At 38.0% G+C, this 14,777-nt stretch overlaps 1 protein-coding gene across 1 annotated transcript in view; it reads left to right on the top strand.

Moving 5' to 3' along the window:
• LOC118406502 (CUB and sushi domain-containing protein 1-like) overlaps window positions 1-14,777 on the top strand; it is a 26,860-nt gene that overhangs the window by 3,688 nt on the left and 8,395 nt on the right. Inside the window, exons 2-6 of the mRNA XM_035806562.1 lie at window positions 12,222-12,344; window positions 12,738-12,860; window positions 13,260-13,382; window positions 13,540-13,662; window positions 14,562-14,684. Of these exons, the coding sequence (XP_035662455.1) occupies window positions 12,222-12,344; window positions 12,738-12,860; window positions 13,260-13,382; window positions 13,540-13,662; window positions 14,562-14,684 (615 nt within the window). The remainder of the gene's footprint in view (window positions 1-12,221; window positions 12,345-12,737; window positions 12,861-13,259; window positions 13,383-13,539; window positions 13,663-14,561; window positions 14,685-14,777) is intronic.

Consider the following 14,777-nt stretch of genomic DNA (forward strand, 5'->3'; position numbering starts at 1 on the left):
TGCAGCTGCATATATAGACGCACGCCCCCCTCCCACCCGCACGTAAACTGTTCCAATCGTTGCACAATAAACTTGACTGTATACCCTCCACAAAATCTTTCGTCAAATGTCGTGCTCATTTTACTCACATGACACTACGCCTTAGAATGTAATGTTATATTTTAATACATCCGAATTCCAGAAAGATAACTTTACAAACTGTACCAATTTCTGTACGATAAAAATCTCACCTCCTCCGCACCGTCAACGCCCGTGAGGGTATTTACCGGAATAACCCGAAATGACCCGGAATAACCCGGAATAACCGTAATATTTCTTGTTCCCATGGCCATATATACATTATTTTATGCCAAAATATTGCATTCTGCGATCTTAACTTATCAAAGCACACTGTATTTCGGTAGCTTTCATCCTTTATTAAGGTTATTCCGGGTTATTCCGGGTTATTCCGGGTTATTCCGCTAAATACCCGGACCCGTCAACGCTATCGCAAAATGAACCGTGCGATTTAACGACAACTCCTCAAATGTTACATGACCAGTGTTTTACTGCAAATCAAGAAACATTTTCCTTTCCTAGACTTTGCTAATGAGCGCTGCAATGTTTTCTGTACGAGTAGAGGTCATGGATAAACAGTATTCTTACAACGTTTATTTGAAGGGCTAAGAAGGGCTGAGAATTGTCGTAAAAACGCACGGTACATTGCGTTTATTTGAAGGGCTGAGAAGGGCTGAGAATTGTCGTAAAAACGCACGGTACATTTTGCGACCATAGCAGACCCATCCAAGGACGAACCATTAAACCGGGGACAAAGCCGGGCGCCTGCGGCGCCCCGGCAAAAAACTACAAGGACAAACATTATGTCACAGACTTTTGCACTCGTGTGATCTATTTTGACGGCGAAATTACCCCCCCCCCCGCCAAGGTTGCAAGTACAATAGGATTTGATTGGCAATAATCCGTAGATGTTTTGCTGTCGAACAGATTAAAAACGATCACAGCGTGTCGATACCATCATTTTACGAGGATACTGCAGTAGTCAAAGTACAGATTGAGAAATAGAAAACAAAGAAAATGCGTTTCTTTTTTGTCCCAAAGTATGATATATCATATTCGACTCGATCGGTAAAGTAAGTATGATCCCGTGTCATGCAGGTTAAAAACGTGTCCTAAACAGTTCTCCTTTTCATCGCTGTCATTCCAAATCATTAATGATTACCTCCATGAAATGTCATGGAGGTTATATTTTACCCCGCGTTTGTCTGTCTGTGTGTCTGTCTGTGTGTAAACAAGATAACTCAAGAACGGCTGTGTGGATTGGTTTGATACTTGGTGTGTTGGTAGGGTGTGATGAAAGCTGGAAATGATTAGATTTTGGGCCCCCTAGCGGCTCCCCTTGGTACTGCAGCGCAACTTCCGGTTTTGCTATCTTGGTGTTCTGAACATGCTATGGTCACGATTTTTGAGTATTAGATAGCTCTTGTGCTCAGAAAGAAGTGACATAAGTTTGGGCCCCCTAGCGTTTAGTTTTGGGATAGCAGGGGCATTTTTGTCAAAAACTTCTGACGAAGATAACTCAAGAAGGGAACAGCGGATTTTCATGATTTTTGGTATGTAGGTACCTTGGACAATGTTGTACAAGATGAAATACTAATTATGCAAAATAGGAGCAAATTTGCATAATTAATGACAACATTCAATCATAGCATTTTTTTCTATGTATCTCTTGTCTTGGACGTGATATGGTCTTGAAATTTGGGTGGTAGATAGCTTTTAGTGTCATAACAAAGTGGAGCAAGTTTAAGCCCCCTAACATTTAATTTAGCAACTGCAGGGGCGTTTTTGTCAAGACATTCTAAAGAGGATAACTGCAGAAAGGATTGACGGATTGGCATCATATTAAGCATGTGGGTACCTTAGGCAAAGATGTTCATAATGATATACATGTTATGCAAATGAGGACTTAATTTGCATAATTAATGAGGAAATTGTATAATTCCATTGTTTTCAATAACTGGACTTCAATAAATGTAACACATGTTAATTATGATAGGTGGAATATAAGCAGATACTAAATATGGTAATGAGGAACTTATTTGCATAATTTATGTAAAAATTGCAAAACCGCTTTATGATTAATAATGGGAATTTTATAATTGTGACATGTGTACGTTTGTCAATGATGAACAACACCATGCATAAATTATGTTAATGTCTTAGTCATTTGCATGAAATTTACAAAAGCTCTAAATTTTCATGGAGGTATGAGGTCGCCGAACTCTAGTTGCGTTGTGTTATTTTCTAACGTATTAAAGAGTTAGCTTGTATTATTAGATTCTTACGTATTACGTTGTATTAGGTTCTTATGCAATACGTTGTAATACGTTCTTATGACGTTGTGTTATTACCTCCATGAAATGTCATGGAGGTTATATTTTACCCTGTGTTTGTCTGTGTGTCTGTGTGTCTGTCTGTGTGTAAACAAAATAACTCACGAACGGCTTGTTGGATTGGTTTCATACTTGGTGTGTTGGTAGGGTGTGATGAAAGCTGGAAATGATTAGATTTTGGGCCCCCTAGCGGCTTCCCTTGATACTGCAGCGCAACTTCCGGGTTTGCTATCTCGTGTTCTGAGCAAGCTATGGTCACGATTTTTGAGTATTAGATAGCTCTTGTGCTCAGAAATAAGTGACATAAGTTTGGGCCCCCTAGCGTCTAGTTTTGGGAAAGCAGGGGCATTTTTGTCAAAAACTTCTGAAGACGATAACTCAAGAAGGGAACAACGGATTTTCATCATTTTTGGTATGTAGGTACCTTAGACAATGTTTTACAAGATAAGATACTAATTATGCAAAACAGGAGTACATTTGCATAATTAATGAGAATATTCTATCATAGCATTTTTTTCAATGTATCTCTTGTTCCAGACATACTATGGTCTTGATATTTTAGTGGTAGATAGCTTTTGGTGTCATAAAAAAGTGGGGCAAGTTTCAGCCCCCTAACATTTAATTGTGGAACTGCATGGGTGTTTTTGTCAAGACACTCCAAAGAGCTTAACTGCAGAAAGAAACGATGGATTGCCTGCATTTTAGGCATGCGGGTAGCTTAGGCAAAGATGTTCATAATGATATACATGTTATGCAAATGAGGACTTAATTTTCATAATTAATGAGGAAATTGTATAGTTCTATTGTTTTCAATAACTGGACCTCAATACATGTAACACATATTAATTACGATAGGTGGAATATAAGCAGATACTAAATATGGTAATGAGGAACTTATTTGCATAATTTATGTAAAAATTGCAAAACCGCTTTATGATTAATAATGGGAATTTTATAACTGTGACATGTGTACGTTAGTCAATGATGAACAACACCATGCATAAATTATGTTAATGTGTTAGTCAATTGCATGAAAGTTACGAAAGCTCTAAATTTTCATGGAGGTATGAGGTCGCCGAACTCTAGTTCATATTTTTATCATCTTTCAAGGAATCCAAGGATGACATTTTCCTCTGTGCATTGTATGTTACCAAGGACTTTATACTATTACATAACGTCCTTGATGTTACGCAACATGTGGCAGTGTATTAAACTTTCCTTGTTGATTAAAAAACTACAAGGAGTCAAAGGACAAACATTATGCCACAGACTTTTGCACTCGTGTGATCTGATCTAATTTTCACGGCAAAATCATTTTACCCCAAGGTTGTACATACAATAGGGTACGTTACATTGTAATCCGTAGATGTTTTGTCGTCGACCAAATTAAAAATCAACGCAGCCTGTGGATGTTATCATTGCGCGAGGATACTTCAGTATTCAAGGTACAGGTTTGAGAAATAGAGCAAGAAAAAGTTTTTTGTCCAAAAGTATAATAAATCATATTTGGCTCGGTAAAGTAAGAATCTTCCCGTGCTCTTTAGGTCAAAAACTTGTCGTAACAGGTCATCTATTCATCGCTGTTATTCTAAATCATTAATGATTCATCTTTTCATCATCTTTCAAGGAATAAAAATATGTCATTTTGCTCTGTGTATTGTATGTTGCCAGGGGCTTTATATAACGTCCTTGATGTTACGCAACATGTAACAATGTATTGTACCCTATGTAACAGGTTGGTTGAAAAAACTACAAGGACAAACATTATGTCACAGATTTTTGCACTCGTGTGATCCATTTATGCCGGCAAAATCATATCCTCCAAGGTTTTAGGTACAATAGGACCCGATTGCCAGTAATTCTTAGATATTTTGTCGTCGACCAAATTAAAAAGTAACGCAGCCTATGGATGATATCATTGCACAAGGATTCTTTAGTAGTCAAAGTAAGTAAAGGTTTGAGAAATTAAAAAAATGAAATTTTGTTTTGTCCAAAGGTATGATATATTATATTCGGCTCGGGAAAGTAAGAATAATCTTGTGCCCTTTAGGTCAAATACCTGTCCTAAACTGATCATCTTTTCGTCGCTGTCATTCCAAATCATTAATGATTCATATTTTCATCATCTTTCCACACTTTATATAACGTCCTTGATGTTACGCAGCATGTAACAGTGTATTGTACGCTTGTAACAGCTACAAGGACAAACATTATGCCACAGACGTTTTCACTCGAGTGGTCTATTTTAAATGGCAAATTCATTTTACCCCAAGGTTTTACATACAATAGTACCCGATCGCCAGTAATCCGTAGATGTTTTGTTGTCGACCAAATTAAAAGTAACGCAGCGTGTCGATGCCATCATTGCGCGAGGATACAGTCAAAGTACAGGTAAGGCAAAATGTCCTTGTTTCTACCGCTCTATGCAACCCTTACATGTTTGTGTGAAATATAGCAGTAGTTTTACTATAACATAGCCATCATTACTGACTTCTTTCCACTGACATAAAGTTTTATGTGTGCAGTTTTTTAAAGTAGCTACGATTATTTCTCTAGTGCATGAACTTAGAAAAGAATCAACTCGTGATCGCATTTATTTCCTGACAAGATTTTGTGGTTTTTTCCTAAACAATACTGGTGCTTCATAAACGTTGTATATGCTACGAAATGTAGCAAATGATACTTTAGTTTTATTTTTCTATATTTTTCATGAACTGAATCAAAACAGTCTAAGGTCTAAGAAATCGAAATAAACCTTACAGGGAATGTTTTTCAATTTGTGCTTTGACTTGGCTTCTTACAATACATATCGGGTTGAATATATCATACACATACAGAATGAAAATAGTTATGACATTGCCATTTAACGTACATATTCATATGGCAGATTTAAGATAGAGAGGGAGAGTTTTGGTAGCATCCCTAGAATGTGTACTTCATAGCTGAAAGGATTTTCGTATAGTTTGATCTTAATATCTATCAAATCATCTTACCGCGCTACTTTATGACAATAACCAATACCAAGTATTACCGTAATATTTGCCAGCGCCAAGAAATCAGATGGATCATCTCATAATTTGTGTCGCGATTGGATAGCGGAAAGGTCTGTCTCTTTAGATGCCCAAACGTTTTAAATATGATGTAAACCAAGTTGAAACTATCACTGTGCCAAAAATTAACCGAATTTATTTGCCCATGAATGAACTAAAATTGCTAAGAATGGAAAACAAGTCATTTTGTTAAATTCGAAAATCTTTAAACCTCTTCTGCACTTAACTATATGATAAATTTTCTACAAATCTTAACATCATTTTTCAAAACTATTTCATGGGTAATAACGTATGTAAGAGTCAATGAAATATCTACTTACCGGTGGCAGTTACAGGAGTCCAAAAGGGTCTATTTTGGACAAATCCGCCATTTTGGCCGTTGTCATGTGTCCACCTAAAAGTGTCCCATTTTGTAAGTTTGAATCAAGGCCATATCACCACACAAAATTTGAGTAAAATATACTTTTTGAGTTTGGCCACCTTTTTTCTGATTTTGTTGCTTTTTACTTGATTTGGGTTTTTTACTTATACATGTTTTGCATTATCATCTGATTCTGTGCTGGAATGTACCGACGACTGACCAGCCTCTACATTTCCATAGCTATTGTTAGAAATTTCAATCATATGACAGATCAAGGAGCTTTGTAAAAGTAAGTAAAGGTTTTTTGTAAAAGCTCCTTGGGCAGATGAAATGGGTAATGTGATCTTACATAAGATACGGTCGGGGTGACTAACCTGGGTTTTTCATTTCTCTGCCTTTGTTACCTAATCCTTCACAGCTGGGGCCGTCTGTCACCTGCAATAAGTTTGATGAATACAATGATGAATACCTGATGTACTGTAGGTAACATGCCATAGTGGATTGCCTCTTCACATGTTTCCACATGAAAACACAAGCATTGTGGCTATGGATTTCAATCACACGGTAGACCAAACAGGTGGAAAGCAGTAGTGGGTATTCTTCCATGTCGTAAGATGATGGCTTCATGGCCTTGGACAGCCTTTTGTGTGACCAAGAATATTACATAGCTACACACGTAGAAGTCCCTTGGTGTTACAGTTCATCATAGCATTTCATAAGCCACGGGACAGACTGACTTACGTGACATTTTAGTTGCAACATCTATATGGCATTCTGCCTCACGTATGTAAAATAGAAGGCCTTTAGATTCAGGGTTACTGCCAACAGATATCAACAGTCTCTATCCATTAACTCCCCATTTTGTCGGGTTAGAAATCGCTATCGAATAGAGGTTCAACCAGTTTATGGTACTGTGGTCACGGTATACAACTACCTGCGTCACATTATTGTGTGTGCGTGTGTGTGTGTGTGTGGGGGGGGGGGCATTACTCTTTCTACTTGTGAATGACCATGTATCTGCTGTTGTTCAAGAGGGGAGGGGAGTATTTGTCTTAAGTTCTCGGGAGTCCGATAACTACCCTTACACTCGTTTGTTCCTTACCCCGATTTTTCATCGTTGGGTTTTGAATGTTTTCATTGTGTTGAGTGAATATTTTCATGTAAGTAAGGCGCAATATTTTGGCCTTGAAAGATGCCATTGACAAGGAACACCTGCTTCAATATAACTTCCACTGTGATGGAAAAGAATAAAAAATTTAAGATCTTTTGTGGCAGCGAAATCAGCTTGCAGGAAGTTGGACGTACAATAGCGACTTACGACCAGTAAACCAAGTAAGTGTTTCCCTGTCGACAACATCTGTAAGCCAGTGTTGGTATTCTAAACTCCACAGCCTGCATCATCCAGTGAGGATTATCTCGTCAGCATACAAAACGGGAGGTAAAGAACGATATTTTTATTTCATCATTCTGTGCACTCATTTGACTTTATATCATTAGTGTCATTCTAGGAATGGTTTATGTACTTACTACTAGTTCTAGCATTGACATGACATGCAGAAAATAGAGGTAGCGTCAAGAAGAAGATCTGACGCCACGATAAATGTACCGGATGGCTACAAATGAGCTTCAAGTTGAAGACCTGTTAGGAACAGTTTAAAGCAAGTAGAAATATCAACATTAGAGACACAGGCTTTAGCTAAAGAATTTGTAACAAAATATCTATTTTTTTGCTATGTCAATGTATGTCTCTTTTTTGTTGTAACGTGTATTCATCATAAGAAAGGCATATCATTACGAAATTGTATTTATCTTCAATATCGATCACGAATGTATCGGCGCACGTCGCTAATGCGCTTATATTGCCGACAGGTTTTTTATCGCTGCTTTCCCATATCATTAAAATTTCAGATTTTCATCCATTTCCAAGGACTCGGGTCACTGTCCCGTCATAAAATGGCACTTTTTCATATGTGTGAACTCAGTTCATTGGTTATTCGTATTTGTGTAGACATTTTTTACCAAGTCCATTGCTCTTTACGCTATTCACAGATATGGAGGCGGGGATCGCCCCTATACTGGTAGCTGTCGTGGTTGGCCTAATGTGCACTTCCGTCGCTGGTAAGAATAATGCTTTATCTCTATTTTGTAGCTTCTCGAATATATTCAAGGATGTGTTTTTCAGGATACTTAGAATACGACTTGTGCTTCTGCAACATCGTTGTTACTAACGATGTTACCAAGCCCTAGAGCACTATATAGTTCCTTGTACCCTTCATTGAATATTGATAGTGTCTCTCGCCGTTGCCTTACAGAAGATTAGAAAGGGAAATCTTAGAATAACAGAACCTCGAGAAAATTAACCAATCCAATGTTTCGATCATGTTTAATCTACCTTCTTAACACTTCTAAATTAGTAAAAATAACATTAGTTATAATGTATATTTGTTTGTTTTGTTCACATATTTTGTTCACTATATTTTAATCATGACATAAAATTCAATTTTCTATTTTCGCTGGACGGTTGCTCGGTAATCGCCGTCCAGTAGAAAGATGGCTTTAGAGTCCCGAATGAGGCCAACTGAGAACACAATAATTATCATAGCGCCTTCAAAGACATTTTCCTTTGTGTTATACTGGTGTCATAATTCACTCTCCTATTGACCGACTAATCATGAGACATACGTGTTTCTCCTCAAACGATAACAAGAAGCTTAAACCCTTCAGACACCATAGGTGTACAGGACAACGTGTTGTGCTTAATTTTCTTGTTAGTATAACCACACAGGGTGCATAATTGCAGAATCCTTTGTTAGGAAACGTAAATTGTAATAATCTTTATGGCAAGTTCATGTCTGAGGGCTAATTGCAGACAAAGTAAAGCAGTGGTATACATAAATCTAAAAAAAGTAACATGAGATTAAATCAAAAGTTGAATAACGTCTAATCTAAAACTATTTCTATTCAAGCTATTTGATGAATTTGACTTCTTTTCATATATAAAGGGGTTGGACGACTTGAGCAAGAAGAATAAAGGCTTTCACCTGATCTAACCTGGTCGAGGCTTGCACTCGCGACCATTTAAGTCCAAAGGACGCTCAACCCACCAGTTTATTGCCCAGCCTTTACTAACAACAATAATTTTTAGTATCAAAGTTTACGTTATTCAGCTGTGTATTCATGTCTTCAACAGGAGACACATACACAGCATATGGTGGAAATTGCTACAAGGCGTTTAATCAGTACCAGGATTGGAACGGAGCTAAGTCGGCCTGTGCAGCGGAAGGAGGTACTTTTTTCAAAGATACTTCTCAGGGCTTACACGAGTTCATTTACGACAAGCTTGCCTTACACGAGAGCTACTGGATAGGACTCAATGAACCTTCCGGATCCGTAAGTACTGTTCGAGTTACACATTTTCATATTATTTTTATTTCTTTACATCCTATTCGTTTTTCTCTCTTCATGTCTAATGCATAGGACCTAATCTAATAGATGTGTGTATCTAGATTTTTATATATATCCACAACAAGGCGTATTGAAGGTTGGAAAGTCCAAATATTTGTAACGAGAATGATACAACAAAATCATGTGGAAAGAAGTTCAAATTAAGTATCAAATGCTTCCTAAAGGATTTTATAATATCTATGAAAATCAGGCTTTTGACCGTTTCCAAAACCATATCCACTTGCTTGAGTAACTACTTTTTGGTGTAAAATCAGGCTTTAACTTAAATAGTAACACGTTTTAGCGTTTGTTTATTACATTTCTTGATAATGTTCCTGACATACGAGCCAAGAGAACATTTTCTGACTTTTAGAACAACCTCTAATATCTAATGGCTAGCATATAATTATCTTTCAATTCATAGGACACTGTGCACGGCCCTTGGTCATGGGCCGATGGATCTTCACTCGGTTCTTACACCTATTGGGGACCAGGGGAACCAAATCAAATGGACCAAAACTGTGTGCAACTATGGTCTAATAATGGTTTTATGTGGGACAACGAGTACTGTACATCCACGCATTACTACATTTGCCAAAAGGGTACTTTATTTGTTTATTTATCTATCTATTTATTTATTTATTTCACCAAAGCAAAACTACATACGCAGGAAGTGCCTTCCAGGCTTCCTGAATTTAGTAGATTTGCTACAGTCGGCAATTACAAACACTTGAACATACAATGCAAATCATTATACAGACTTTCAACAGTTAACAAGAAAATTTTTTACATTCTCTGACCCTTTTGAATGGGGTTAACTGGCTGCTAAACACAACAGCTGCTTTTCATATTTTTACGACCTCTGTCTTTTTTATATGGCGATATTTTCATCCAAATATAAATACTTAAAAGCCTTGCTACAATTTTTGTTTTACTGCTAGAATGTAAAACGCACCTACTTATTGCCTAAGTCTGAAGACATATCTAATCGTAATACCATGTCAGTATGGCACAAGTGATTGCGTTTTGGCAACCCAGATTAGGGGGGGGGGGAGTCCCGCTTGGGCTCCGTGTGAGGGAACTTAAGACGTAGAACTCAAGCATCAGCCGTTTGCACTGGAAATAACCCTCAGAGATTAGGAAAGCTTGGTTTCAATCTTGTCAGTTGCAGCAAAGCTGCATCACACACGCTGCTTTTTTTTTAAAGATTTACACTTTAAGCCTCCCTATTTTTGTTTTTAAATATTAGTTGTATCTGGAGTATGTTCACCGATGTCAGCCCCTGCAAACGGTGCCGTGACTGGTGGAAACAACCCCGGCGACACCGTCTCCTTTTCGTGTAACAGTGGATACACCCTGTCGGCTGTTTATACGCTTACCTGTCTTTGTGACCTGACATGGGATGGCAGTCCACCAACGTGCAATTGTAAGATACGACAAGACCATGTTCCTAATATTCAACTTCCCATTCTGTGGAAGTATATCATTCTTCTTTCGGAAGCTAGTGTAGCATTTATGATCAAATATGGAAGTAATGTCATGCCCGATTATATTGTTTATCTTATCTTAGGGGTACTAAGGTACATTTCTCATGCGAACTCGGTCATAATTCACACTATTCACATATGTTAAAGGTAAATTCGTAACGAGTATAAAGGCTAGGCCTGGCCATTTACTACAATTTATGAATTTTTGTACCTCATATATGAATTACATGAAGTTTTAAACCTTTTAATCGATTATGATTCAAAAAATCAAGTTTCAACAAACATCGATCTACACGACAAAAAGCATGTGTTTATTTATCACTTAGAATCTAAAACTCAAACTCCTCTGCCGTTTGAAAAGAAGCCGCTAGGTGGTCCAATCTACGAAACTTCACTATCTGCCATATCGTGACCATAGCTTTTCCAAAACACGCGTACGATAAAACCGAAGTTAATTTTCGGCAGAACGTTCTGCTATAGCAGAAAGAAAACCCACCATGCGCACAATCTAATACTTGAATCTTTAACATATTGCGGTTTGCGAGGTTGCTAGGAATATATGATTTTCTTGGCGAAGATTAAATTATGATTTCATACATTTATACAGCCGTACTGTGTCCCGCTCTGAGTTCTCCGTCAAACGGTCAAGTGACAGGCTCTAACTCCGTCGGGTCTACGGCTTCTTACTCGTGCTACACAGGCTATACATTAAGTGGCTCTTCATCCCGCACATGTCAGTCTGGTGGCATCTGGAGCGGATCTGCACCTACATGCATGGGTAATGATGCACTCTCACTGCGCTTGCGCCAAGCTTGTGTCACTGCGGGGTTCGAAATATACTCAACGAGTTTCAGAGATAAAGAACGAGTTTTCGTACTTTTTGTGTATTTTGTTGTCTTCTAAGCCATACTTTTGCTTACTGCGCAATATCTAAATGATTAAAAAAAAATTGGAGAAAACAAAAAAACAATGACGCAGTGAACGAACCCCCGAACGCAAGTGCACTGAGAGTTCACTTTAAGATACATGTACTTTGAAATATTATAAACGGTAATACGCCAAAAATCAGTTACTCAAGCAACTGAATATTATCTTGGAAACTGCCAGATGTTTCAGACAAGCATCCACTGTCAGTGACACTGAGAAAGGCTAATGACTACTGATGAAGGCTAATGACTGATGATAGATCAAATAAAACCAATGATGAAATAATACCATAAATGATACCACGTAGAAAATATAGACACGCTTGATAGAGTTTCAAAAAAACATGCAAAGAAATATATTCCTAAGTAAGCTCAGAGTTTTGAGTTTCGAAGAGCTCTTGGAAAATGTTTATTGGTGATTTGTTTGTTTGTGATTGGTGTTGTATCAGACATTGTTGCTATGTTTAGATTATTAGAATATTTAGAGTGTTAAGAACCGATATGACACTATGTCACACACTTCCCAGTTCCTTGTGTTTTAATCTTCACTTTTGTCACCACAGACACAAACGAATGTGCCTCTGGAAATGGCGGCTGTGCGCAGACTTGCACAAACTACATCGGGAGTTTTCAATGTTCCTGTGGTGTTGGCTACAACCTGAATTGGGATGGGAAGTCGTGTGACGGTAGGATTTTTTCCGTAAATAACTGCATCAGGTTGGCAATTTTTTTTATCTAGTAAGGCTCTTTAGGCACAACCAGGGAGTACTCACTTCCAACGTTTCAGTATCAGTTAGACACCATCATCAGGATTAGAATGGCTGGATACGATTCTTGCTGCTACTTTCCGATGTAGGTGGCGCTGCAGCAGCGAGAATACCGTCCGGAACGTGGCTCAGTTTGTATCCCCCCTCATCTCCGTAGTTGTTTTTTTGTTTTGCATAATTTCATACATGCTCATACAAAGCTGCACACAATTAATAAGCCCGCAATGCAATAATAATGTTGGAAGAATACTAATATGTCTTTTTCACACATTGTGTATACAAGTCGCATATGTTCTACTTGTTGATACACAGATGTGAATGAGTGCGCCTCTGCTAACGGTGGTTGTGCGCAGACTTGCACGAACAACTTTGGGAGTTTCTACTGTTCTTGTGGGACTGGCTACAACCTGAATTTTAATGGGTTGTCGTGTGACGGTAAGCATTAGTTCAATACCTTTGTTGGATATGATATCGATAGATATCTACGCTTTTCTTTGCTTTATGTTTTCATTTTCTAAGTTATGAAGAGAGTTGATGCTAAAACTATTGCTGCAATACATTTACCCAGGCCTCTTACAGCATATACTGTATATGAGTTGCTATTAAAGGTACTGTAGCTGTGTGCTGCAGATATGTTCATCCCCACGCCATGCATTGACATTAACTATCCCTTGCCACAAGCTAGTTTGATCGGACAGCTCTGGCTGTATGTCCCGATTCAAAGAGCAAGCCCAATGAAGAAATTGATACACCTGTTACTACAAAAGAGCGAAGAATCGCCACTATGTATATGCTTGTATATCATGACACCACTCTTTCTTCGTTTTGAAACAGATGTGAATGAGTGCAACTCTGCCAATGGCGGCTGTGCACAGACTTGTACGAACAACATCGGGACTTTTCAGTGTTCCTGTGGAGTTGGCTACAGCCTGAATGGCAATGGCCTCTCCTGTGACGGTAGGCTTTTTTTTTTGCTTAAGTGTTCTTCATTCAGGCTTCTAACAACTTGCACATGTTTTGGAAAAATACAGCTGTGGTGACAATGATAGAAGAATGTGTTGCCTTTATAACATTATAGCTGTAAGCACCATATGTTCTATTGGCTGATACACAGATGTGAATGAGTGCAACTCTGCCAACGGTGGCTGTGCGCAGACTTGTACGAACAACATCGGAAGTTTTCAGTGTTCCTGTGGAACTGGCTACAACCTGAATGCCAATGGGTTGCTTTGTGACGGTAAGTATGACTTAAAGTTCTAACGCCTAAATTACGATTTTTATTGGTAAAGCTCCGCACTTGATAATTTGTTTTCAATAGCTCTTGTTCTCATGAGGAAAACATAAATGATTCAATGAATGAATGAATTACATACCTATATTTTCCTTTCTGCTCATGACTTCAAAGCATAAGTACCATCACCGTGAAATGAGAATGTATAGAAGAAGAGATATGTGATAGCTTACAATATCTACAATGACTAATGTATACTTAAGCTTGCTGCTAGTAAAATATGTTCAACACAGTTGCTGTAAAGGAAATGAAAAATGGAGCTTATCATACATTGCATATCAAGCAAATGCTTAAGAAATATGAGATTTTCTGTGCTCTACCACATATCGAAAACCTCAGTAGATATATCATAGAAAATAAGATAATATGGAGTTTACAGTTTTCAATGGAAACACGCCCATGTTTTATACACATTAAGTTATAATATCCGTAAAATGATTATCCCTTTATGGAATGGAACCAAAAAATGGCACTGTTAAAGATGAAGCCAATAAGTGTAGGTTAATATATATCAATACAACGTTTCCTTTGTTTGGAACACAGATGTGAATGAGTGCGCGTCTGCCAATGGTGGTTGTGACCAGACTTGTACGAACAACGTCGGAAGTTTTCAATGTTCGTGTGGGGTTGGCTACAGTCTGAATGGCAATGGGCTAGGGTGTGACGGTATGATTCTTTTTTCGTAAATTTCTTCTTCATACAGGATCGTAAGAAGAGCACAAATACCTGAAAAGACGAAGGTTAACAATCTATATTCTTTTAAGAATCTGTTGCTTCATAGATGATAACACCTAGTACATGTAAACTGCATACGTACTGACGGTTCAATTTCTTTTGATACGCAGATGTGGACGAATGTGCCTCTGCTAACGGAGGGTGTGACCAGACATGCACAAATGATATAGGGAGTTTTCAGTGCTCCTGTGCGTTCGGTTATAACTTGAATGGTGACGGCCTTGCTTGTGATCGTAAGTATCGTTCTCGTATCGTTTGTAAGCTAAAAACACCTCTGTGTCACATCGTCACAATCGTCTTTTTCAATAATCATATGCAGTTATTAT

The sequence above is a fragment of the Branchiostoma floridae genome, chromosome 19 (assembly GCF_000003815.2).
Source record: "Branchiostoma floridae strain S238N-H82 chromosome 19, Bfl_VNyyK, whole genome shotgun sequence".
Classification (NCBI taxonomy): Eukaryota; Metazoa; Chordata; class Leptocardii; order Amphioxiformes; family Branchiostomatidae; genus Branchiostoma; species Branchiostoma floridae.